Raw genomic sequence first — 25,997 nt, forward strand, 5'->3', positions numbered from 1 at the left:
GAGTTGACGTCACGTTTGCATGACGTCACCAGCGCTGACGACCCTCACAGGGAGGGGCCTATCAGCTCACCTCAGAGCGCAGGCAACTCCTTAGAGCAGAGAACTGGCCGCCTCCCGTTCTACCCTGAGGGTCCGAATAGTCAGAGCTGTAGGAGCCGAAGCGCCGAAGGAGCTCAGGAACAGCTACCTCCCTCTTTCCTTGGTCCTTATCCGCGTCTTCTCTAAGGCCCAGGAGCGGTCCCGGCGGCGGCGCGCTCACGAGCCCGCCGGTGGAGGCGGTCACGCGCACGCACGCTTGTGCGCAAGCCCGTTCCCTCAGAACCCGGAAGTGCGAGGCGGAGGAGAGCCACGTGGGTCGAGCTGGGGCGCAGCTCGCATGGGGGAGTCTATCCCGCTGGCCGCCCCGGTACCGGTGGAACAGGCGGTGCTGGAGACATTCTTCTCTCACCTGGGTATCTTCTCTTACGACAAGGCTAAGGACAATGTGGAGAAGGAACGAGAGGCCAACAAGAGCGCGGGGGGCAGCTGGCTGTCGCTCCTGGCGGCCTTGGCGCACCTGGCCGCGGCCGAGAAGGTCTATCACAGCCTCACCTACCTGGGGCAGAAACTAGGTACCTCCGCCCCGCCCCCCGAGCCCCTTGAGGAGGAAGGAAAGGGGGTATATTGCCCAGTCGGCAGTGGCTTGGGTTTCCCGTCTCTGTGTCACTTCTAATCGCAGGCTCGACTCGGCATTCCCAGGTCTCCTCCCACCGTTCCTTTCCTTCCCTGGGCTTCCAAAAGCCCCGCCCACCGGCCTGCGCTGCTGATAGATTGGCGAACTGGGTAGATGCTCTTTGCAGGGCTGTGACCCAAACCGAAGGGTTTGCCCCTTTGCCTCGTGCATGGATTGATGTCACAAATGAGAAGTTAATCAAACTTTGTCTTCATTGTTTTAATTAGTGACGCTGCAGCCAGAAGAGCAAAACTTTGCAAAACAACCTAGTTTTATTACGGAACACTGTTGTGTGGCCTCTTAAGGTTAAGGCCCGAGAGTCACATTTGGAGTCCTACCCCGTCTTCATAGTCCTCCAATACATATTTAATGACTAAAGTAACAAATGAATACTGGGCAGGAAAGGCAAGAAATATGCCTAACACTAGTAAGAGGAGACTTAAGGGGAAAATGGTTAACACTCTTAGCACCTCATGTACATCTTGCCTCTGAAAATAAGATTCAAGAGCTGATTCAACTGATTTTTACTAGTAGAAGCAATAAGTATAAGTAGATGAGCAGGAAATAATAGATGTAAAAGGCATGGATTATGCATACAAAATAATATTACTGCTTAATTATGACAAATAAATATATTTGAATCCTAGGGATTTTAGAGTCAGTACTTGACCTGTTTTAGACTCTTCAGTTTTCAGAAGCATGAGGGCTGATGTGAGTGAAAGACACGTATATAAAATACAGAGAATAGAAATGTAAAATTGGGGTAGATTTCATTTTGATCCACCGCCCCCGTTCCCTAACCAGCCCTCTACTTTCCTTGTATTGCTTGAAGGTGACCATGTACGTCTTACTGAGCTTTCAGTAAACACTCAAGCGACAGGTCTTCCTGAGATCGTAATTGCTGTAGCAAGTATGTTGATTTATACATACTTACTTAGTATGCTAATTTATTAGCAGAAACTGGTCAGATAGTTTCACCTTATTTTTTTCTCCCCTTTTTACAATGGCATTTCTCACAAATTTGCAGTTGCTGCTATGGTGTTATTATTCCCCTTGCTATAGATTAGCGAATTATATATGCACTTGTGTTGGGTAGATGATAGAGTCCAAACCAAAATATCTGCCCTTGAACTGTCAGATTGAGTTTGCGTTCATATAACTTATTAAAAATGTATGAAAATTATAATTTATGTATATCTACATATATATGTTTTTTATATATGTGAAAATGGGGTGGATTCTAGCTGTAATACTGAAGGCAGGTTATATTTAGGCAGTTTTAGTTGTTTTTAGACTCCCCCACCTCAAAGAATGGTGACTGATTCAAGTGCCATGATTCTTTGCTTTTTCTTTTTTTTTAATTAACTTATCCATGGGAATTTGATGAAAGCTGTGTACTTACTCTCCAGAAAAATATATATGTACATATAATTTTGCATATAACCTGAGTGGGTTCAGTTGAATTTTCTAAAGTCTATTTATTGACTCCATTAAAAAAAATCTGCTACTCTAGTTTTAAGTTGAATGAGTCAGGTTTTTACGTAAACAGAACTGGCTGCCTGTGCGTAAGAATATGTATGTAAGATCTTTACTGTCTCTGACTTGGATTCTGTAAAGTGGTCCTCAATTTGTAAATTGATTAGTTCTGCTTGAACCCCAGCTGGCATGGGTGAGCATGAGAGCTATGCCTTGAAACTGATCTACACAACATTTGGTTTTGTGAAACATGCCCAGGCACTGTTAGATTCCTAGGTGGGCTCCTCACTTCTGAGTAAATATACTGAAAATGGTATATTTAATGCTTCATAACTTATTAACACATAAACACAAGTTCCGGAATTTAAATTTTATCTTAGCACTTTTTTTTTGGTACTGAAGTGTATATGATATCAGTGTGCTTACAATGTGACTTTTATCAGGTTTACTGTCTATTTTCTTAAAAACTTAAGAAGAAAACTTTCGTGTTGCCATTTAAAACATTCCCATGTTCTCCAACTACTTTGCTCATTAGAACATTTATATAGTTTTCTTTAGAAAGCAAAACAAAAAGTTTATGCATGCTTTTAAAAAATTTAAAACATAATTCTGGAAAGTTTTTTTTAGCCTTACTGAGATATAATTGATAATAAAATTATATATATTTAAGATGTACAACTTGATGTTTTGATGTATATATAAATTGTGAAATGGTCACCACAATCAAGCTACTTAGTATATCCATCACCTTACATAGTTTCGTTTCCCTCCTTCCTTTCTTCCTTCCTTCCTTCCTTCCTTCCTTTTCCTTTCTTCCTTCCTTCCTTCCTTCGTGTGTGTATTGTGAGAATACTTAAGATATCTACTCTCCTAGCAAATTTCAAGTAAAAAGTGAGTCTTTTTTTTAACCTCTGTTATGGATGGTGTTTATTTGAGGCCTTAGCAGTGAATCCTGATTAAAGAAGCAAGCAGGGCCTTTAGACAAAGGATAGACCTTGACAGGGAGCTTTCTAAAGTTCCTGTCTTGATCCTGTTACTGAAAAACTTCAAGTAGGGCCCTTATCTTGGTTCCTTCTCTTTCCTTTAAGAGAGAGTAATACCTATTTGGGGAAGGATCAGTGATTAAAATATGCTGACTTAATGCCTGTGGAGAATTTTAGAAGGTCATACTTTTCTTCTCTTTGTTTCATTACTGGAGAGTTTCCTCAACCTTGGGTTGCTGAAATTTAGCATAGTAGAAAATGACTTAACTTGAGAACTGATGTTTAAAAATTATTATTAGCAAGAAGTTGGAGAATAAAATGCCCAAGATGTTTTACACGTTCCTTTGATACACTTAAAATTTCATGATATGAGATAAACTGTTGAAATCTTGAGAAATTTGAGCATTTATAACTAGAGCCTTCTAGAAATCATTCAGAGTAATCATATTTTATAAATTCAAAATATTGAAAAGAGAAAGAAGTTGAATGTTTCTGATTCCTTGTTTTCCAGCACAAAACCCCACTGGATATTCCAAACCAAGATAGTGAGCAGATAGGATTGGGTTCCTGAGAGGTTTGAGAAAAGAGAACTGTTTGAAAGAAATGTGTTGATGGTCTGTCTCTTCCTTGTAGTAGTTTCACTTTACTTGGTTTCACATACTGGTGATTAGCATTTATCGATAAGCTTTTAAAGGTATTCTTTGTATTTATGTAGTGTTTCCATTCCCCCAGATAAGGGTAATCTGATGAAGTTAGGTATCCTTTTTTTTCTCCTCCCATAAGTCCTAGAGACAGATGATACCCCTTTTTCAATGCGAAGTTGAAATTTTCACCAAGGCCACCCTGTTTAACAGTACTAGATAGCTATTCTTTTTGTAGTACTTGAAGCTCACAGTTCACCACAGTTTCAGAAGCTCAATTATGTATTATTATTAGGAATTTTAAAAGATGTATCAGTTATAAGTAGAAGGGAAACGGATTAGTATTATAGAATATATGCTTTGTTCCAGGCACATTACATACATACATAGAAATGTTATTTCATTTTGTTTTTTTATCTCTATCACCAGTTTTATGTTAAAAATGACAACTAAAGCTCAAAGTGGTTCAGTAGTTTGCACATCAACATAGTCTGTAATCATGGGAGCTGGAGTTTGAAACCAAGTCTTTCAGACCTCCACAGCTTTTGGGTTTTATATGACACTCTTATTCCCCTCCTAAGCTGAGAAGTTTTATCCTAGATGTGGGCACAGAGGCCTATTTATGTTGTACCCTTCACTCTACAAAATCAGCAGAACTAAACTGAATATTGGTATGGGAGGAAGGCAAACCTTGCAGGGAACAGTTCCATATGGGATATTGGTGTCACAGCTGGTCCACCTGTACCCATATAGATTTTGATGGTGTTAGTTGGAGAAATGATATGCCAGCTACTCAATCTGTTTGAAACAAGCTTGTCCAACCTATGGCCTGCGAGCCACATGCAGTCCAGGATGGCTTTGAATGAAGCCCAACACAAATTCATAAACTTTCTCTCTTTTTTTTTTTGAGATGGAGTTTCGCTTTGTTGCCCAGGCTGGAGTGCTGTGACACGATTTCGGCACACTGCAACCTCTGCCTCCCAGGTTCAAGTGATTCTCCTACCTCAGTCTCCCAAGTGACTAGGATTACAGGCACCCACCACCATGTCCGGCCAATTTTTTTGTATTTTTAGTAGAGACGGGGTTTCACCATGTTGGCCAGGCTGGTCTCAAACTCCTGACCTCAGGTGTTCCACTCGCCTTGGCCTCCCAAAGTGCTGGGATTACAGGCATGAGCCACCATGCCCGGCTAAAGTTTCTTAAAACAGTATGAGATTTTTTGTACGTTTTTTTTTCTCATCAGCTGTGGTTAGTGTTAGCATATTTTATATGTGCCCCAAGACAATTCTTCTTCTAATGTAGCCCAGGGAAGCCAAAAGATTGGACACCCCTGGTTTAGACAGTATATTGGAAAAACACTTTTCAAAGTATCAGTAGTTTGTCTGGGGTTCAGAAATAAGTAGGGTAACCAACTCTTCAAATTTGCCCAGGGCTGAGGGATTTCTAGGATGTGGGACTTTGTTTTAAAACCTTATAAAGATTTCCTGAGAAGCTAAACTTCTAGTGCTAAAACCTGGAAAGTCCTGGGTAAACTAGGACAAGTTGGTTGCCCCAGTAGTAAGGGAAAGAAGGTTCATTTCTTGAAACATAAACCGAGCAAAGAATTAAAATCAATATTGTGAAATGGTTCATTTATTAAGAGGATGTTTTACAAATGCCTTGATAAATAATTTTTATTCCTAATTATAGGTATATGTTTATAATAGTAAATTAATTGAAGAGAAAATGTAAACTATTGTCCATCTCTGAGATTTTTTTTTATATTCCTAGAAATCACTGTTTTAAACCTGCCCTGTTTCTTTTCATTTTCCTAATATCTTGCCTCTGTGCCTCTGGCCCTTTGGTGGGTGCAGAATTGCTTGAGGAAACATCCATGAAGCTGACTGTATAATTAGAAATATAATTGGTCATGTTTAACTGCAGAAGTGAGTAAATGATATCTATGCTATCTGATCCTTTTTAGCTATGAAAAGATGTTTTTGGTTTTATTTTTTGATGATTTCCTTTGGAGCCCTCTAGTTAAAGCAGCGGTTATTTATAATTGGTTCCTGGTCTTAATAATTCACAGTGTGGTGCGTATTATTTATAACATATAGTGTCAGTCTGTCAAGAGTGCTAAGATTTTCTTTATTCTCCTGGGATCCCAGTAGTCTGTTTTCTTGCATAGAGGGAATATATATGTATGTATGCAATTTTCTGGTATGATCTAAAAGATAAGATTCAAAGGAAAATACAACTCTAAAGCAGAAACAAAAAATTGTGCGATATCAGGAATAACAATCGTGTTTCATAATTTGTGTGTTCTTTTGTTTTGAATACATCTATGTTAAAGGTAGCCTTTTTAGTTCCATTTGGTGTTATTTGCTAGGTTAATTATGCTCTGAAGTAAATCTGAATCCTCATTGAATTGAGTTGGGGGAGAATTGGTACATGGGTAAGCAAATCGTACACAGGTCCATTGCTACAGTAATGAATTCTATCAGGTATTCGTTTAGCTTTTTCCTTAGGGAAATTATGAATCATAAAGTATTGATTTATATCTCAATCATAGGAGACAGAGAATATGGTAGATGAAAACTTATGGAGCTCAGTGGGTTTGGATTCTTTGCTTTTGGATGCTGGTAGGTGTTTGATACTTACAGTTTCTCCTTCTTACTTGTCATGTGCTTATGTCTTTTGGCTACCAGGGGGCCAGTCTTTCTTCAGCAGGAAGGATTCCATCCGCACCATCTATACTTCCTTACATAATGAGCTGAAGAAGGTGGTGACTGGCCGTGGTGCCCTGGGTGGGACTGCTCCTCAAGTAGAAGAACTCCTTTCCCACCTGTCAGAGCAGCTCTGCTTCTTTGTTCAGGCTCGGATGGAGATCGCAGACTTCTATGAGAAGATGTACACCCTCAGCACACAGAAGTTCATCAATGCTGAAGAGCTCGTTGGCCTTTTGGATGCCATCCTGAAAAAATACAGCTCCAGGTCAGTGTGGGGGAGGAGGGAGGGAGAAAACGTGGCTGTCCTATTAATCCCACACAAGCTCAAGAGTTTTTCTCCACACTGTTAATGAAAATCTGTGATGAAATAACTGTGAAATAAATAACTGGATTACATTTTGTGCATATTCATTAATCAACAGGTATACATTAGGCACCTTCATTGGTCTTATTAACACTATACTGGCTGCTAAGCCATAGCAAAAGACCGAGAATGAAGTAATCATAAAACTTGTATTATAACTGATTTTGCTGCTTAGGAAAGAGTTCATACAACAAGAGAATTGTATATAAAATAATAGGAATTTCTTTTTTCTGGAAACCAAATTGTAACATAGTAAAATAATATGAATCTATATATATATGTGTGTGTGTGTGTGTGTGTGTGTATATATATATATATATTTTTTTTTTTTTTTTTTTTTTTTTGAGACGAAATCCCACCCTGTTGCCCAGGCTGGAGTGCAGTAGCATGATCTCAGCTCACTGCAACCTCCGCCTCCTGGGTTCAAGCAGTTTTCCTGCCTCAGCCTCCTGAGTAGGTGGGATTACAGGTGCACGCCACCACGCCCAGCTAATTTTTATATTTTCTTTCTTTTTTTTTTTTTTGGTAGAGACAGAGTCTCACCATATTGGCCAGGCTGGTCTTGAACTCCTGACCTCAAGTGATCCACCTGCCTTCACCTCCCAAAGTGCTGGGATTACAGGTGTGAGCCAATGCGCCTGGCTGAAAATAGTGTGAATTTTTAACAAATTATTATTCAAACAAATGTTGTCCCTTTTAAAGTAATCAGTGAGTTATCTGCTCATTCCTTTGAACAAGCCCATTATTTAACATGTGTTGGAAACTCCTTTGTAATTGCTTGTAGAGTTTGTGCCATAGAGTTTAGATTTCATTTTAAGTATTCTTAGTGGAGGCAGGCATCTACTTTTAAGGAGGACAAGTATTTTTGAGTGGCCAAAGAGTTATTTGGAACCAAATTTAAGTATTTTTTTAAAAAATGTTGGTCAACTGGAAAATTGCTTTTATTGGAAGGACATTGCTGCTGATAAAGAAATGAGAATGTTTGTGATGTGCCACCCACTGCCTGGCACAAAAAGCAATACCAAAAGAATTTCAGAAGCATTGTGAGTGCCTGAAAGTGACTGAAAGTCAGTGAAATGAATTACTCAGTTTTATTTTTGTGTCCCTAGAGCCTGCAGCCTGAAATAGTGCCTTGCACATAGTAGGCACTTAGTAATTGTATGTTGGACTGAATGGAAAATGATTTATTTGAAGGATTTCACTCCTGTGGATATATGAGTTCAGATATGTTTGCTTAAAGAGAAAGGTGGATATGTTAATTCATATTCCTAGATGAAGGCAAATACCCATCTGATTAATGGAATGGGGGAAGGGAGCAAAGTTGGAATATTCAAGGAAACTTCATGGAGAATGTAGAATCTGAGCTTTTTTTTTTTTTTTTTTTTTTGAGATGGAGTCTTACTCTGTCGCCCAGGCTGGAGGGCAGTGGCACAATCTTGGCTTACTGCAACCTCCGCCTCCTGGGTTCAAGCGATTTTCCTGCCTCAGTCTCCTGAGTAGCTGAGATTACAGGTGCATGCCACCAGGCCAGGCTAATTTTTTTTGTATTTTTAGTAGAGATGGGGTTTCACCATGTTGGTCAGGCTGGTCTCGAACTCCTGACCTTGTGATACACCTGCCTCGGCCTCCCAAAGTGCTGGGATTACAGGTATGAGCCACCACGCCCAGCCAAGTTGAGCTTTTAATGGCAGGTAGGATTTCGAAAGCAACTGTAGGAAAGAAGACAGCAGGTGTTTTGAGATGGTAGGATATTTCAGAATACAAAAAAGCCTCAGGGTTTTGTTACTTGCAAGTCTTTCTCCCTGGAAAGTTCTTACTGTAGTTGTCTTTTCATCTTTAAGTCTTGGTTTGGAGAAACCTTCTCTCACTATCCTACCAAAACTATTCTGCTTTTAGTCATGATCTTATTCTCCTGATTTATTGCCATCTGAAGTTACTGTTGTTTGTTTAGGGTGTTTTTTCTTTCTTTTTCTCAAAAACTAGAATGTGAGCTCCATCACAGCTGCTGTGCCTTTAGCACCTGCAACAGAGCCTAGCATATAATAGATGCTCGATAGATGTTTATTGAAGAAATGAGTGAATAGTTGTGTTCCAGGTTGAAAATTTTTACTTAATTTGGTAAGTAGTGGGGAACCATGAAAAGTTTTGAACAGGGAGTATCATGTTCTCATCTTAGACTAATTACTGTGTCACTGTGTGTGTAATGGGATGGTGAAGCGAGAGGTTACAGGAGAAAAGGTTAGTGTAGCAGGCTACGAGGGTAGCCTAATAGGCGGTAGGAGGGCCTCATGGTTGCAAGACAGTGGGAAAAGAGATGCTGACAAGAAGGCTATAAGTCTTGTCAACAGGATGGTGGGAATAATGAGAGCTGGCTGTGAAAGATGATACTTAGGTTTTGCCCCTCCAGTGATAATAGTGTTTACAGAATTGAAGAGACAAGAGGAACTGAAGAGGAGCTGGTTTAGAAGGAAGGTGGTAAGCTAAAATTGGGGCAAGTTGAGTGTGAGTTGCTAGCAGATTTTCGAGTAAAGATTTAGCAGGCAGTTGGAAATGGGGGTCTAGAGCTCAGACGAAAGGCCAGAAATAAAACAACTTGGAAGTAGACTCATACAGTTTTATGGTTTGAAAACTAAAATGTCATTGTTCTTTAATAAAACAACAACTGATTTTTCATCTTGTAGGAAAAGGTAGTGGTGGGGGGAATATTTATATATACCTATTCTGAAGGAAATTAGCATGTGTTGAGCAAGTACTGTGTGCCAGACACTATGCAAGACCTTCTTCTCTGTTACCTGATTTGAAGTATAGGTGTAAAATAGTACACGATTTATAGAGTTCCAGAGAAGTTGAACACTTTGCTTAGAGTCATACAGCTTAGCTGTGTGACTTCAGAGCCCATATTCTTTTCTGTATGCATCATTGCATGTTATTAAAAATCAAGATATTTTTTATCTAGTCCAGATAAATAATTGCTCTTTGCTGATCATTTTGCAAGTCAATAAATTAGTTCTTCAGAAGACGTAGGAAGCATTTACTGCATTCTCTTACTAGGAATGAGTTGTGTGCTACCTACAACCACATATATACATATTATTTCTGAGTGTAAGATAGTTTGGTTAATATACTATTATGTTACTCTTCTTTCTTTCTTTCTTTTTTTTTTTTTTGAGGTGGTCTCGCTCTGTTGCCCAGGCTGGAGTGCAGTGGCATGATCTCAGCAAACTGCAACCTCCACCTCCGGGGCTCAGCGACCTTCCCACCCCAGCCCACCAAGCCACTGTGACCACAGGTGTGCACCACCATGCCTGGCTAATTTTTTTGTATTTTTGGTAGAGACAGGGTTTCTCCATATTGCCCAGGCTGGTCTCAAACTCCTGAACTGAAGCAATCCACCCACCTTGGCCTCACAAAGTGCTGGGATTACAGGAGTGAGCTACTGTGTCCAGCCTATTCTTTCTTTATAAAAGTTTTCCTCTAATTTTTTATTTTGAAATTTTTAATGCTATAAAAAGTTGCAAGTATCGTATAATGAACATAGTTACCATGTGATCAGCAATTTTACTCCTAGGTATAGATCCAAGAAAAATGAAAACATATGACCACACATAAAAACATTGACATGAATGTTCATAGCAGCATTATTTATAATAGCCAATGGGCAGAAACAACCCAAATGTCCATTGACCAATGGATGAATGGATAAATAAATGTGGTATATCCATACAATGGAATATTATTCAGCAATAAAAAGGAATGAAGTACTGACACATGCAACAACATAGATTAACCTTGAGAGCATTGTGCTAAGTGAAAGAAGCTAGTCATAAAAGACCACATGGAAATCACATAATTTCCATTATGTGAAATATCCAGAACAGGCAAAGTCATAGACACAGAAAATAGACTACAAATTCATAGTCACAGAAAATGGTTGCCAGGAGTTGGAGGGGAAGGAGGAGTGATTGCTAATGGGCACAGGATTGCTTTTTGGGGGATTGCTTTTTTGGGGACCATGAGACTTTTCTAAAATTGATCGTGGTGATGGTTGCGCAATTCTGCAAATATATTAAAACCATTGAATTGTACACTTTAAAAGGATGGTACATGAAGTAATTAAGAGTAAAGCTATTACTAAAAAAAAATTTTTTTACAATGAACATGTAACTATCCTTCACCTTTGTTCACAAATTGTTAACATTTTGCCACATTTGCCTTATTACTGTATATGATTGTACTTCCCTGAATTATTTGGAAGTAAAATGCAATCTTCATGATGCTTTCCTCCTACATACTCAGATTTTGTCTTCTAAGAACCATACATAATCATAACATAATTTTGAATGAAAAAAACAGTTTTTACATTCAGGAAATCTAACACTGATTTTCTGCCTTTGTATAATACATAGCCCATGTTCAGATTTCCCCAGTTGTCTCTAAAATATTCTTTATAGTTGCTTGTTATTTTTTATTGTCATAGCTCTTTGATTTTTGTGACATATTCTAAATTTTCTTTTTATTTATTGTTTGATATGTAATATGTTCACATGGATCAACATTTATAAAGTGTAACACAATGGAAAGTATTCTTCCTTCCCCTTAGCCACTTAGTTCCTGTCTTTAAGACGCAACTAAAGTTAGCAGGGTTTTTTTTTTTCTTTTTTTTAAAGATGGAGTCTTGCTGTGTTGCGCAGGCTGGAGTGCAGTGGCACGATCTTGGCTCACTGCAACCTCCACCTCCGGGATTCAAGCGATTCTGCTGCCTCCGCCTCCCAAGTAGCTGAAATTACAGGCATACACCACCATGCTTGGCTAATTTTTTTTGTATCTTTAGTAGAAATGGGGTTTACCATGTTGGTCAGGCTGGTCTTGAACTCCTGACCTCAAATGATCCTCCCACCTCAGCCTTCCAAAGTGCTAGGATTGGTGTGAGTTGCTGTGCCCAACCTAAAGTTAGCAAGTTCTTGCTGTCATTCCTGAGAAATAGGCTATGCATATAAGTATATACACTTACTTTTTTAAACCATTTAAAAATTTTATATTTTTGGAAATATTTCTTCCTCCAATCTGATTAGTATGTTTTCTTTTAATAAAATGGTTTTTTGAAGCCCCAAAACTGAAGTACAGTAAGGATATGATTCCTAAGGGGAAGAGATCTCATGTAGTGATTCCCAAATGCTAATGTAAAAGTGGTTTGCTGAGCTCTTTGGGAAGCTTAAGAAAAATACCCATCCCTGAGCCCTTCCTCCTCTTTCCTAAGAGGATAAAATTTAGTGGTTCTGGTTATGTGCCCAGAAACCTCTGTTTTCAAAGTTCCCTGTGATAATGATACATGGTCTGCACACAAAAAAATTGGGTAACTAAGAGAAAGATGTCAACTCCAAGATAGAACAGATACTGAACCTTACTGATGTGTGTGTATACATGTGTATGTGTGTGTCTCCTAGGAATGATTAGTATTAATTATTTTAAATTTGTGCCATATCATTATTTATTTTGAGATGAGGTCTTGTTCTGTCACCCAGGCTAGAGTTCATTGGTGCTATCTTGGCTCACTGTAGCCTCGACTGCCTGGGCTGAAGTGATCCTTGCACCTCAGTCTGCCAAGTGGCTAGGACTACAGGAGCATGCCACCACCCCTGGATAATTATTTTATTTTTTTTTGCAGAGAGACAGGGTCTTGCTATATTGCCCAGGCTAGTCTTGAACTCCTGCGTTCAAGCCGTCCTCCTGCCTTGGCCTTCCACAGTGCTGGGATTACTGGTGTAAGCCACGCACCAAGGCCCTATCATCTGTAAACCTTCTTTGAAACACCCCACTTCCCAGAGCCTTAGGAGTTTCTCCTTTTCCCTGCAGATTTAATTTTCAAAGTTCTTAGGGCAGTTCTTAGTTGTAACCCTCATCCTCTGAGTGGATATTGATGGAGTTGGATGGAACTGGATTACAGTATGGACAAGAGATGTCTTTTTTCATCTAAACAATATCCATCTTCCACCCATGCGGCCTTTCTCTAATTAATAGGGAATGACTGATCACAGACACATCCTAGCCTGAAAATGATCTAAATTAGAGGCTTTGGGTTAATTTGAACAACATAAATTCTTCAAGGAATTCTGAAAAGTTGACCTTCTGTATAATGATTTTCTTTGGGAAGTGGGATTCCTTTATGTATCAACTAACATGATTTTGCCCTTTGCTAGGTTAACGTGCTTTTTTCTGTAGACTTTTTGATCTGGCATCTGTGCTACACCAAACATTTCTCTTTTATGGTTTCAGTGTTCTAAAGAAATAATTCATATTTTGGTATTCTGTTGTATTGAAAAAGTTAAACCTCTTCCCAAAGGATCCATTTATCTTTCAGGGAATGTCCCAGTGTAGCTGATCCATGTCAGAACTCTTATAACAAATTTTGTGAATAGTACTATGCTTCAAATGCTGAAACTCCTTTGTATTAAAAAATTAATGAGTGTAATGAATAGCATGGAATCTAAACCTCTGGCCTTGATTTAACATGTAGATCCTGTATGAGTTATTGCAGTGTCTAGTCTGCTTTCACAGATGAATGGAAAGTATATTGTGGTTTTTTTTCTTCTGAAAGCCAGTTATGTTCACAGTAGAATGGTATTAAAAAAGGCTTCCTTTTTTGGTAAATTTATAACTTTTATTTTGAAATGGAGTTTTGCTTTTGTTGCCCAGGCTGGAGTGCAATGGTGCAATCTCAGCTCACTGCAACCTCCGCCTCCTGGGTTCAAGTGATTCTCCTGCCTCAGCCTCCAAAGTAGCTGGGATTACAGGCGCCTGCTACCATGCCCAGCTAATTTTTGTATTTTTAGTAGAGACCGGGTTTTACCATGTTGGCCAAGCTGGTCTCAAACCCCTGATCTCAGATAATCAACCCCCTATAGGATTATAGGTGTGAGCCACTGCACCTGGCCAGTTTATAACATTATTAAGCATATATAAGTTCTTGTTTAGGAATCACAGTCATTTGTGATTCTGCATTTCAAATTGAATTATTAACAAATTGAACTATAATAAAAATATTATTATATAAGTTTAATCGTGTGCCATGTAGCAGAAGAAACATGAACTTAGCTTGTATAAGGTCACAGTATCTGCTGTTCCTTGAGTACTTTTGAGGAGCAGTAGAACTTGGGTTTTTGTTTTTGTTTTTGTTTTCCAAAGAAGCACCAATGGAACATTTTCTGATTCTGCAGAAGTTTTTACACATTTATTTATTGTTTTGTGGGTATAAAAGAAAATTCTGGCTAATTTTTCTGTTTCATGGTTAAAACAAGTTTGCAAGATAGATTGTAAATGCAAATTAATATTTACTCTCCTAAATCCAGACTATAATATTAAGAAATAATACTTTTAAAGAAAGAAGGAAGCCATCACTTATGCATTCTAGAACATTAAAAAAACTCTATGGTATGGCAATAATAAACCATTCCGTGATTTTAATTCTTTTGTTGTTGTTGTTGTTGTTGTTTTTCGAGACGGAGTCTTGCTCTGTTGCCCAGGCTGGAGTGCAGTGGCCGGATCTCAGCTCACTGCAAGCTCCACTTCCCAGGTTTACGCCATTCTGCTGCCTCAGCCTCCCGAGTAGCTGGGATTGTAGGCGCTCGCCACCTCACCCGGCTAGTTTTTTTGTATTTTTTTAGTAGGGATGGGGTTTCACCATGTTAGCCAGGATGGTCTCGATCTCCTGACCTCGTGATCCGCCCGTCTCAGCCTCCCAAAGTGCTGTGATTACAGGCTTGAGCCACCGCGCCCGGCTGATTTTAATTCTTAAATAATAATTTTATAGCTAGAATTTAAAGAACATTAAAATATTGATCTACATATATTTGTTTGCATTTTAGGAAGTACACTTTCTTGATCCGAATGCTTTAATTCACAAATTTCTCACAAAAGGCAGAACTACGATTTAGCCCTTATGCCCACTTTTCGTCAAAAAAAGATTTTTGATGATAAGGCTGTTAATAAGACATTTTGTTAGTTGCATGTGTATAGTTAACAAGGTTAATTATTGCTCAATGAAAATTTAATAAGCAAAACTAATAGTAGTGCAATTTCTGTGGAATGCAATCTCTCCTAGGCATTTGACATGCTTAGATTTTAATAGTGAAGACCTTCAAAGTCTTCCGTGATAGTGCTCCAGCCTATCTTTTCAAATTCATCTGCTACCTCCCATCAAGTGCTTTACATTGCAGCCAAATTCTTACTACAAAGAAAGAAACTTAAAAAGAGCCAGGCGCAGTGTCTAATGCGTGTAATCCCAGCACTTTGGGAGGCCAAGGCGGGCAGATCACTTGAGGTCAGGAGTTTGAGACCAGCCTGGCCAACATGGCGAAACCCCATCTCTACTAAAAATACAGAAATTATTTACAGGTGTGGTGGTGTGCCTGTAATCCCAGGTACTTGGGATACTGAGGCAGGAGTATCACCTGAACCCGGGAGGTGGAGGCTGCATTGAGCTGCGATTGCACCAGTGCACTCCAGCCTAGGCAACAGAGTGAGATTCTGTGAGAGAGAGAGAGAGAGAGAGAGAGAGAGAGAGAGAGATCATTGAGGATTTTAAGCAGGAGTCCAAAAACAGCCCATAGTCTGATACTCAATATGTTCCTCATAAGGATTTGCCATTTCCTACCTCTCTGCTTAGGATCCTGTTATTTTTATGCTCAGAATGTCCTTTTATTGTTCTATCATGTATCAGTTTGCTATTGCCACAATAAGTCTGCATAACAGACCTCCAAATTTACACTTGTGGATTTGCGGGCCTACTAGGGTTGGCTGACCTGAGCAAGGTTCAAGTGGGTAGCTCTGCTTAACACTGTTTGTTTCACTGGGTTTGACTTTTTACTGTGAGCTTTGGGCTTGGGTCTGCTCCACATGTGTTCATTCTGAGCCTAAGGTTGGAGGGTAAGTAGCTACCCAGTAGCAATGTCCAAAGCGCAAAAGTATGACCCAGCTAAGCTCATTTTAAGCCTTTGCTTGCATCCAATCTGTTAGCATCTCTTTGGCCAAAGCAAGTTAGGTGGCCCAGTCCATATTCCATCGGTAGGAAAGGAGCTGCAAAGTTACAAAACAAAGGGTGAGGAATCATGAATGGGAGAAGATTGGGGCTGGAAAATCAAGACCCTATCTTCATATGGCAAAATCCTGCCTACTCTTCCCCCTGCTTTTCTATTTTGTTAAAAAAAATGCATAATATCAAATTTACCATTTTTTTTTTTTGAGACAAGATTTGGCTCTATCACCTTGGCTGGAATACAGTGGCCTGATCTCAGCTCACTGTAACCTCCACTTCCCCGGCTCAAGCGATTCTCCTGCCTCAGCCTCCTGAGTAGCTGGGACTATACTTGCATATCACCATGGCTAGCTAATTTTTGTATTTTTGTAGAGATGGGGTTTTGCCATGTTGCCCAGGCTGGTCTTGAACTCGTGAGTTCAAGGCACCCGCCCATCTCAGCCTCCCAAAGTGCTGGGATTACAGGCATAGGCCACCGCCTCCAGCATATTTATCATTTTAACTTTGTTTATGTATCCAGTTCAGTAGTGTTAAGTATATTCATAGTCTTTTGTAGTAGATCTTTAGAATATTTTCATCTCACCTCACTGAAACCCTATACTCATTGACCAACATTTTCCCCCTCCCAGCCCTGGGCAACCACTGTTCTGTTTTCTGTTTCCATGAGTCTGACTACTCTGGATATCACATATAAGCAGAATCATATAGTATTTGTCTTTTTGTGACTGACTTATTTTAGTTACGATAATGTCCATGAGGTTCACCCATGTTGTAGCGTGTGACAGGATTTCCTTCTTTTTTTAAGGCTGAGTAATATTCCATTTGTATGTATGTACCATATTTTCTTTATCCATTCATTTGTCAGTGAGCATTGGAGTTGTTTCTGCCTCTTAGCTATTTTAAGCATCATGGCGCAATTCAAATGCCATCTCCTCTATGGCTTCCACAATCTTTTGACCAAAGGGAATTGTTCCTTCCTCTGAAATGTTATTTTATTCATAATAAATGTACTAGTTTCTACTTTGTATTCATTATAAATGCCTCCTTCTGCCATGGAAGGTCCAGTAGGGCACATCTCTGGGTAATTTTTTTATATCTTCAATGTATTGGTATTTAAGAATTAGTAAACAAGTTGTTTAAATGAAAAGATGTTACAGATTTTGTTTTGTCATGGTAAAATGTACATAACATAAAATTTATCATTTTGGGTGCAGCAGACCACTGTGGTACACATATGCCTATGTAACAAAGCTGCACGTTCTGCACATGTGAAAAAAAAAATTTATCATTTTGGCCTGGCTTGGTGGCTCACACCTGTAATCCCAGAACTTTGGGAGGCTAAAGCAAGAGGATTGCTTGAGGCTAGGAGTTCAAGACCACCCTGGGAAACAGCAAGACCCTATCTCTACAAAAACTTAAAAAATTAGCTGGGTGTGGTGGTGTGTGCCTGTAGTCCCAGCTGCTAAGGGAGCTGAGGTGGAAGGATTCCTTGAACCTGGAAGGTTCATGCTGCATGGAGCTGTGCAGTGAGACCCTGCCTATAAATCAATCAATCAATCAATAAACAAATAAGAACATACACCTTTTGGAAAGAACTCCATGGTGCAGATTTGCAAAGGAGAAAGGCAGTGTTTCTAAAGTGGAGTTTAGTGTTTCATTAGAATATTACACAAATCCATTCATTTATATTTTCCTCTATTCTATGGAGACTTCCTTCCTTCCTTCCTTCCTTCCTTTTTTCCTTCCTTCCTTCCCTTTTTCCTTCCTTCCTTCCTTCCCTTTTTCCTTCCTTCCTTTCCTCAGAGCAGATGATCTCTGCAAATAGTTGTTAATTTATTCTGTATTAAGACTATTCAGACTCTTTCAATCTTGCTGCCGTAGCTTAGGTGGATATTTTTGGATTACAACCATTTAACAGAGCCTCCTATAATACGAGTTGTGAATAGCTATGAGGCACATGGCAGTGGAAACAGGGAAATGATACATCATAATGCTAATCTCTAAGTCTTGGCAGACTAACATTAACATGAATTTTTAGCTCTTCTTGAGGTTGAAAAATAGCTTCAACATTCACATTTATCTTTAATAAATGTTGAGCACCTAAGCACTTTTAGTGTATGTTATGGAAGAGCTTGTTCGGAATTCTTTCTGAAGGTTTGGACAGGGAATTTATGTCCTCTTAAGGAGAGCATTGCCTATAAATGATGATTTCCAGCCAAAAGCAGTAGAAAGATAACAATAGTGTTATTTGTACCAGAATTTTCTCTAATTTCATGTCGTTAATCCTGTGATTAACAGTCTTACTATGGTCCTAGTTCCTGGGCAGATTTTCCTAATAGCCATGATTATAGAGGTTTGTGATATTTAATGCTTATAAGTGTCAAGGGGCCTAAAAGCTAAGGTGGCTTTCTTACAATTCAAAGATTTTGAGACTTACTCTATAATGGGGTTTTGCATGTGTGCATTTAAAACATTTGAAAAAAATAGAGTATTTAAGTAGATTTTTTAAAAAAGTGTTATCCTTGTATAGGGGACATGCTAATCTTCTCTGTATCATTCCAATTTCGGTATATGTGCTGCTGAAGTGAGCTTTTTTTATTTTTCTTTCAAGACAGGGTCTCACTCTGCTGTCCATGCTGGAGTACAGTGGTGTGATCATGGCTCACTGCAGCCTCAACCTCCTAGGCTCAAGCAATCCTCCCACTTCAGCCTCCCAAGTATCTAGGCCTACAGGCGCACTCTACCAGGCCTCGCTAATTTTTTTATACTTTAAGTTTTTGTAGAGACAGGGGTCTCACTGTGTTGCCCAGGCCGGTTTCAAACTCCTGGGCTCCTAATGATCCTCCTGCTTTGGTCTCCCAAAGTGCTAAGATTACAGATATGAGCAACTGATCTCAGCCTGAACTTTCTTAGTGTTCATTCTAAAATATATAATGTTTGAAAAGTCCAAATTAATTGAATGCGTAAGCTAGAAGATTTGAGATCTGGTTTATCTTTCTGATTTTTTGTGTATTTATTTATTTTTTTACTTTAATTTTTTAAGTTCTAGGGTACATGTGCAGGATGTGCAGGTTTGTTACATAGGTAAACATGTGCTGTGGTGGTTTGCTGCGCCTGTTAACCCATCACCTAGGTATTAAGTCCAGCATGCGTTAACTCTTTTCCCTTATGCTCTCTCCGGCACCTCCCTCCCCAAGTAGTCCCCAGTGTATGTTGGTCCCCTCCCTGTGTCCACGTGTTCTCATTGTTCAGCTCCTACTTATAAGTGAGAACATGCAGTGTTTAGTTTTCTGTTCCTACTAACATTAGTTTGCTAAGGATAATGGCTTATAGCTTCATCCATGTTCCTTTTTATGGCTGCATAGTATTCCATGGATTGTGTATATTATTAGACTTGATCTCACCAATGTTTTAGCTGCCTCAGCTGGAAGGATGTTGATGTAAAATGCAGATAACATGAATAACGACATTTCACATGATAATCGGTTTATCTCTTATAATATCCAACCTAGTATGGATTCTCTTAACTGTAATCCTTTTAATTAGTATTTAAGTAGATTTAAACAAAAATCCTAGATATACTTGTGATTTTTTTTTCTAATTGTTTACTTGATAACCAGCATGTTCTTTTTCACCAGCAGCCAAAATAGTGTGAGAAGCGTCCATCTCATTAAGAATGAAGTGATCAAATGCACTCAGGCCTGTAGATCATCTACCATAGTGCCTGGAACATATAATGTGCTCAATAAATACAAGTACTTCCCCTGCCTTTACAGTGGGATCACTTGCTGAGGTGATTCCGCAGCCTCTGCAGGTGCTGTGAATCTTTAGGAAGAGTGTAAGCGCTTGATGTAGACTTCTGGAGAAGGAGCATGTATTAGGCCTGGCAGCCGCTAGGCGTTTCTCAGAAGAGAAACTGAGCAAGAAAGCTCCATGTGGTCTGTACAGAAAGGACTCTCCCTGCCATTCTATTCCACTGTTATAGAACTTCGTTCAGCCCATAACCAGCAGGCAGAGTTAATGAGGCAGAGACTTGTATTCATATCTTTACATAGTTGGTCACCACATTGACTAAATTTCTGATTGAGTCATAATGTTCTGGATAGACAAAAGAGCGAATAGAGGAGGCAGCTATTACTTCCACTTTAGGAGGAATTAAAACTAGGGTGGGCCATATGTCTGTTTTCCTGAGAAACTGCATGGTCAGACTACTGAAGTGGGAGAGAGGTATTAGGAAATGAGAGGATGTAACTGGGGAACCTGACCTCGTCTGGAAGTAGACAGAGAAGGCTTTTCTAGAGAAGTGACTGACGAGGAGACCTGAAAAATAAGGAAGAAGTACAGTATTGATGAAAATGGGTCATGCTGTCACTTTTCTAGGGTCCCTGAACTTGCCCTTTTTTCCCTGTGCCTAGAAGAGAGGATGTCCCACATCATGTTCTTTTCCCTCTAAACATTACTATTACATGTGAAGTAGAACAGTGTTTTACAAACAGCAGGTAGTAATCCATGGGTTATAAAGTTAACTTAGTGAGTTGCTAATCTGATTTAATATATATAGTAGAAAATAATATATATTTAATATATATTAGAAAATATCAAGTAGAAAATAAAATATATTTAACATATATTAGAAAGTATTAATGGCGGAAGTAATAGCTGCCTCCTCTATTCACTCCTTTGCCTCTAGAACATTATGACTCAAGGAGAAATTTAGCAGAGTACATTGTACATAATAAGAAAATATTGAAATAAAATAATATTTATGTGTGCAGGTACTTGGTCACAATATAAAGTGTTTTTTTTACTATAGATCATAGTCAAAAACTTTTTTTGGAGACAGGGTCTCCCTCTGTCAAGCACAGTAGTGCAATCACAGCCCACTACCTCAGCCTTGCTGGGCTCAGGTGATCTTCCCACCTCAGCCTTCTGAGTTGAGTAGCTGGGGCCACAGGTGCACACCACCACACTTGACTAATTTTTGAATGTTTTGTAGAGATGGGGTTTTTCCATGTTGTCCAGGCTGGTCTCATGAACTTCTGGGCTCAAGCAGTCCACCCGCCTCTGCCTCCCAAAGTGCTGGGTTTACAGGAATAAGCCACTGTGCCCAGCTTCAAAAACTTGTATACGTTTTGTCTAGGACAAGTGGAAATGAAATTGCACTACTGTCTTGAACTCCTTGTAGTATAGTTACATTTTCAGTTATTTAATTAATATCTGGAGAAAGTGAGAAGAATAAGAATGTGACTCAAACTGGGAAGGGACTACATTATTCAGTGCCTTCTAGGCCTTTTTACGGATTTGGGGTTTTATCCTAAGATAAATGGAAAGTGATTGAAGTATTAGCTATTTCTTATTGGGTCACCATTTGTTTGTTTGTTTGTTTGAGACAGAGTCTTGCTCTGTCGCCCAGGCTGGAGTTTAGTGGCGCGATCTCAGCTCACTGCAACCTCGCCACCCCAGGTTCAAGCAATTCTCGTGCCTCAGCCTTCCGAGTAGCTGGGATTACAGTCACGTGCCACCATGCCTGGCTAATTTTTGTATTTTTAGTAAGGATGGGGTTTCACCATGTTGGCCAGGCTGGCCACCATTTTGTTTTTAACTAATTAAAGATGAAGGGAATTTGGGAACCAGGATTGAATAAGGACTGTCTAATAAATGCTCTATTTCTTTAATAAACATTTATTTTATCTACTGTGTTTTCCATATAAGCTTATAGTATGTACTCTCATCTGCAATACAGGTTTAGTACCTCATGGCATTACTGTGAACATTAAATGAGTTTATATGTGTCATCTACACATTCAATAGATGTTTTAGTGATTTTTTTGTTTTACCTCCGCCTCTTTAGGACCACACTCTGAAAAGAGCATGCCTTGTTTCAATGATTGTTTTAGTCATACAATTCCCAGAATAAATAAAATACACTCAGAAAGAATTATAGCTCATTTAGGCCAGGCATGGTGGCCCACACCTGTAATCCCAGCACTTTGAGAGACCAAGGCAGGAAGAACACTTAGGGTTTGAAACCAGCCTGGGCAACACAGGGAGACCTTGTCTCCACAGAAAATGGAGCGTGTGCCTATATTCTCAGCTGCTTGGGATGCTAAGGCGAGAGGCTCACTTGAGCCCAGGAATTAAGCTGCAGTGAGCCATGATTGCACAACTGCACTCCAGCCTGGGTGACAGAGCAAGACCCAGTCTAAAATGAATTTTAAAAAAAATGAATTGTAGCTAATTCGGTATTTCTGTTGTTGAAAAGAAAGTGGCCACTATTCTCAGGCTATTTCCACAGGAAAATATGATGTTGATATAATTTTGAAATGGTGAAATTATATCAGAATTTTAAAATAAATCAGCGTGTAGTTCTTCTGTCTTTTCTTCCCCTGTCCTGAAACATAATATTATTTGTTTGGCCATATTGTTGGTTTGTGGTTAGAAAAATGTCAGTGTGGCAAGTGAAGTAATATTTCCACGTATCTCTATTAATTTCTCTCTCCCCTTTAGATTTCACCACCCAATTCTCAGTCCTTTGGAAAGCAGTTTCCAGCTGGAAGTTGACGTCCTGTGTCATCTCCTGAAAGCTCAGGCCCAGGTCTCAGAGTGGAAGTTCCTCCCGTCTCTGGTTAATTTACACAGTGCGCACACCAAGCTACAGACCTGGGGCCAGATCTTTGAGAAACAGCGGGAGACCAAGAAACATCTGTTTGGAGGGCAGTCTCAGAAGGCCGTGCAGCCTCCACACCTTTTCCTTTGGCTGATGAAACTCAAAAACATGCTTCTTGCCAAGTTTAGCTTTTACTTTCATGAGGCTCTGAGCCGACAAACTACTGCTTCAGAAATGAAAACGTTGACAGCAAAAGCTAACCCAGACTTTTTTGGAAAGATTTCCAGCTTCATCAGGAAATATGACGCTGCCAATGTGTCCTTAATTTTTGACAACAGGGGTTCTGAGAGTTTTCAGGGTCATGGTTATCACCACCCCCATTCCTACAGAGAGGCCCCCAAGGGTGTGGACCAGTATCCAGCTGTAGTGTCTCTGCCCAGCGACAGGCCAGTCATGCACTGGCCCAATGTCATCATGATCATGACGGACCGCACATCTGATCTGAACAGCTTGGAGAAAGTGGTCCACTTCTATGACGACAAAGTTCAGAGTACCTACTTCCTAACCCGCCCGGAACCTCACTTTACCATTGTCGTCATTTTTGAGTCAAAGAAATCTGAGAGAGACTCCCACTTTATTTCCTTCCTCAATGAACTCTCACTTGCCCTTAAGAACCCCAAAGTGTTTGCAAGTCTGAAACCCGGATCCAAAGGTTAGCAGGTGATTTGTGTGGAGGGGTTTCAAGACTAGAAACTGTTCTTAATTGCCCTAATGATCTACGGTGGTCTGTGATTAGAGTTTATGTCCACTCATGCCTCTTTCAGAACTAAATTAAAGACAGATCCTCCCTGTGTTGCACACTTTATAAGCAATTAAGGCCAATTGAATTGAGTATCCAAAGAGTAATCCAGGAAGTGGTCATGGGCTACCATGCATCTCCATGGTACAGTGAAGTAGTTGCAGTATTTCCCCCTATTTTCCTATATTTCTTGTAGATTGAATATTTATTGGGTTTTTTTTTTCCCCATATGTTTTTCTGTTGTTCTAAATGTGTTCTACTGCAATTCCGGACACCCTCTCTGTTTCCCTCCTTGGAAGAGTAATAGGGGTGAGATATTAAATGGCCTTTTTAGAATTAAGGACTGTATGTTTTCTGTCTCATAAATTAGCAAATGAATATGGAGTTAGTAGTTTTATGATTCTGAGCTACAAGTTAACATTTATGATGCCAAAATGAGGGTCTTGGTAAGAAATTTCTATCAGTTATTGAAACTGAAGGTGAATCAGATTGGTAGCATAACATAAGTAAGGTTTTAACAGTTCAGAAGATCCTCATGGCAGCTTTAATAGCCATAGGTTCTTTTGGGGTGATATATACACCTAACTGCATTTGTTTTGACTTCTTTAATGCTTGAATGTTTCACTCAGTTTTAAAGTCAGCATAAGCCATCATGTGGGCTTTCTTCATTCTTCAGCATATTACCCACTTTGCTTTCTGTTTATCACTTTTCTGCTGAAATGTACATGTTTGGCTCTAGTCCTGGGTTATTTTTAGGCTTAAAAGCATGCAGTCGGTTTTTCAGCCGCTTTTAGATACTCATGCAACATAGCCTACTTTTATAAAATCACAATGAAGGTCTTCATACCCTGCACCTGCTAAAAATCAGTTGTGCGCCTGAAAGACCTTTTCATAGTTGAGTAATCACCTCAGTACTTAAGTACTTCTGAAAGTGGGTTTCATGCCTGCCCCCTACAAATTGTGTTTAGAAGCAGCACTGCATCTTAGCACATGCTGCCTTATCCCTTTCCTTCAGCAGGTGTTCATGGGAAGTAGGTGGATCAGTGAAGGCATAATGGGCTGTGCAGACCTTCACTTCTAGATTATTGATTCAAAATAAAAAGAAGCCACAAAGAGTAATTGAGTTGTTACTGGTTTGATGGTTCCTTCAAAGCCTGTGTGAAATGTAATGGTCACATTCATCTTTTTTCTCATGATTGTATGGAGCCACTGTTTTACTGGGTGTCCACAGCAGGTATGCCAGCAACGTCAGCAGAGACCAGAGAACCCCTCGGAGTCCACGTAGGAAGCCTGCCCACCTAGGGTGGACTGCCTGGCACAATAAAGAAGAACCAGCCAGGTACGGTGGTGCACGCCTGTAATCCCAGTCCTTTGGGAGGCTGAGAAGCGCAGATCACATGAGGAGTTGATCAGGAGTTCGAGATCAGCCTGGCCAACATGATGAAACCCCCTCTCTACTAAAAATACAAAAATTAGCCACGAGTGTGGTGGCGGGCGACTGTAATCCCAGTTACTCTGGAGGCTGAAGCAAGAGAATCGCTTGAACCTGAGAGGCAGAGGATGCAGTGAGCTGAGATTGTGCAACTGCACTCCAGCCTAGGTGAAAGAGTGAGACCTGTCTCAAAAAAAAAAAAGAAGAAGAAGAACCAAGAAACTCTGGCCTATTTTTTATTTTCTGGGAAGAACATGTTTTTTTCCTTTTTTTTTTTCAAGACAGGGTCTTGTCCCATTGTCCAGGCTGGAGTACAGTGGCACAATCATGGCTCACTGCAGCCTTACCCTCCTGGGCTCAAGTGATCTTCCCACATCAGCCTCCCAAGTAGCTGGGATTACAGGCATGAGCCATCACACCTGGGTTTCACTGTGTTGCTCAGGCTGGTCTCAAACTCCTGAACTCACATGAGGTTCCCACCTCGGCCTCCCAAAGCACTGGGATTATAAGCATACACCACTGCACCTAGCCTCCCTTCTTCTTCTTTAAAAATGGTCATAAGCTTTGTAAAAAGCCAGTTTGCTTTAAATAGAAAGTAGTGATTTACCTCTGCATTTTATTCACTCAGGTTCTATAAAAAAAACTCAGCAGATTCTACATTGACCTTACCTAAGAAATTGAAAGCAACTGGAGCTAAAAAGTCAAATCACTTTTCCTCTCTTTTGTGTTTTGCCAAGAAACTGAAAAATATTCCTTGGTATGCATGTGTTTTTTTCATTTTTTTCCTCTTAGATTAAATCACCATTAGCCTTAATGACAGAGTCCCCCAAATACCTAGAAGAATATATGCTTCAGTGGAACCCTGATGTAAAGCATATATATGCTATTTAAATAACCAGTCCTCACCTGAACATACTTGAATTGTATGTCTATCTTTAAGCATAAACACAAAAAGAATTTGAAAGAGCAGAAGGCAGATGTGAATATTAAGAAAATCTAAGACAATATATATTTATGAATTACTGTGCAGCTGTCATAGACTTACTGGAGGAGTTTTTGAAGATTCAATATTGATACTTAAATTATTTCTTAAGCTCTTCAATAAAGTTTTCTAATTATAAAAAAACCCACATAATTTGGTTGAAGTCAAGAAACAAGGTCATTTTACTCTGAGATTTATTCTCTAAATACAGTAATGAGTTCTGTAAAGTCTGTGTTTTGCTAATTAAAAGAGTAAATCTGCA

General features: G+C 39.6%; 1 protein-coding gene and 1 non-coding gene across 2 annotated transcripts; one reads left to right on the forward strand and one right to left on the reverse strand.

Annotated features, from left to right (window-relative positions):
- Nucleotides 1–277: 277 nt before the first annotated feature.
- On the forward strand, nt 278–25,997 carry CUNH12orf66 (chromosome unknown C12orf66 homolog). Its single transcript, XM_033221399.1, has 3 exons — nt 278–611; nt 6,500–6,785; nt 22,423–25,997. The coding sequence occupies exons 1-3, from the start codon at nt 377–379 to the stop codon at nt 23,237–23,239; spliced, it is 1,338 nt and encodes a 445-aa protein (XP_033077290.1). The 5' UTR covers nt 278–376; the 3' UTR covers nt 23,240–25,997.
- On the reverse strand, nt 18,395–18,505 carry LOC117091167. Its single transcript, XR_004440287.1, has one exon. It is a non-coding gene; the product is annotated as a U6 spliceosomal RNA (small nuclear RNA).

This window comes from Trachypithecus francoisi, unplaced genomic scaffold, assembly GCF_009764315.1.
Source record: "Trachypithecus francoisi isolate TF-2019V2 unplaced genomic scaffold, Tfra_2.0 Lachesis_group11, whole genome shotgun sequence".
Taxonomy (NCBI): Eukaryota; Metazoa; Chordata; class Mammalia; order Primates; family Cercopithecidae; genus Trachypithecus; species Trachypithecus francoisi.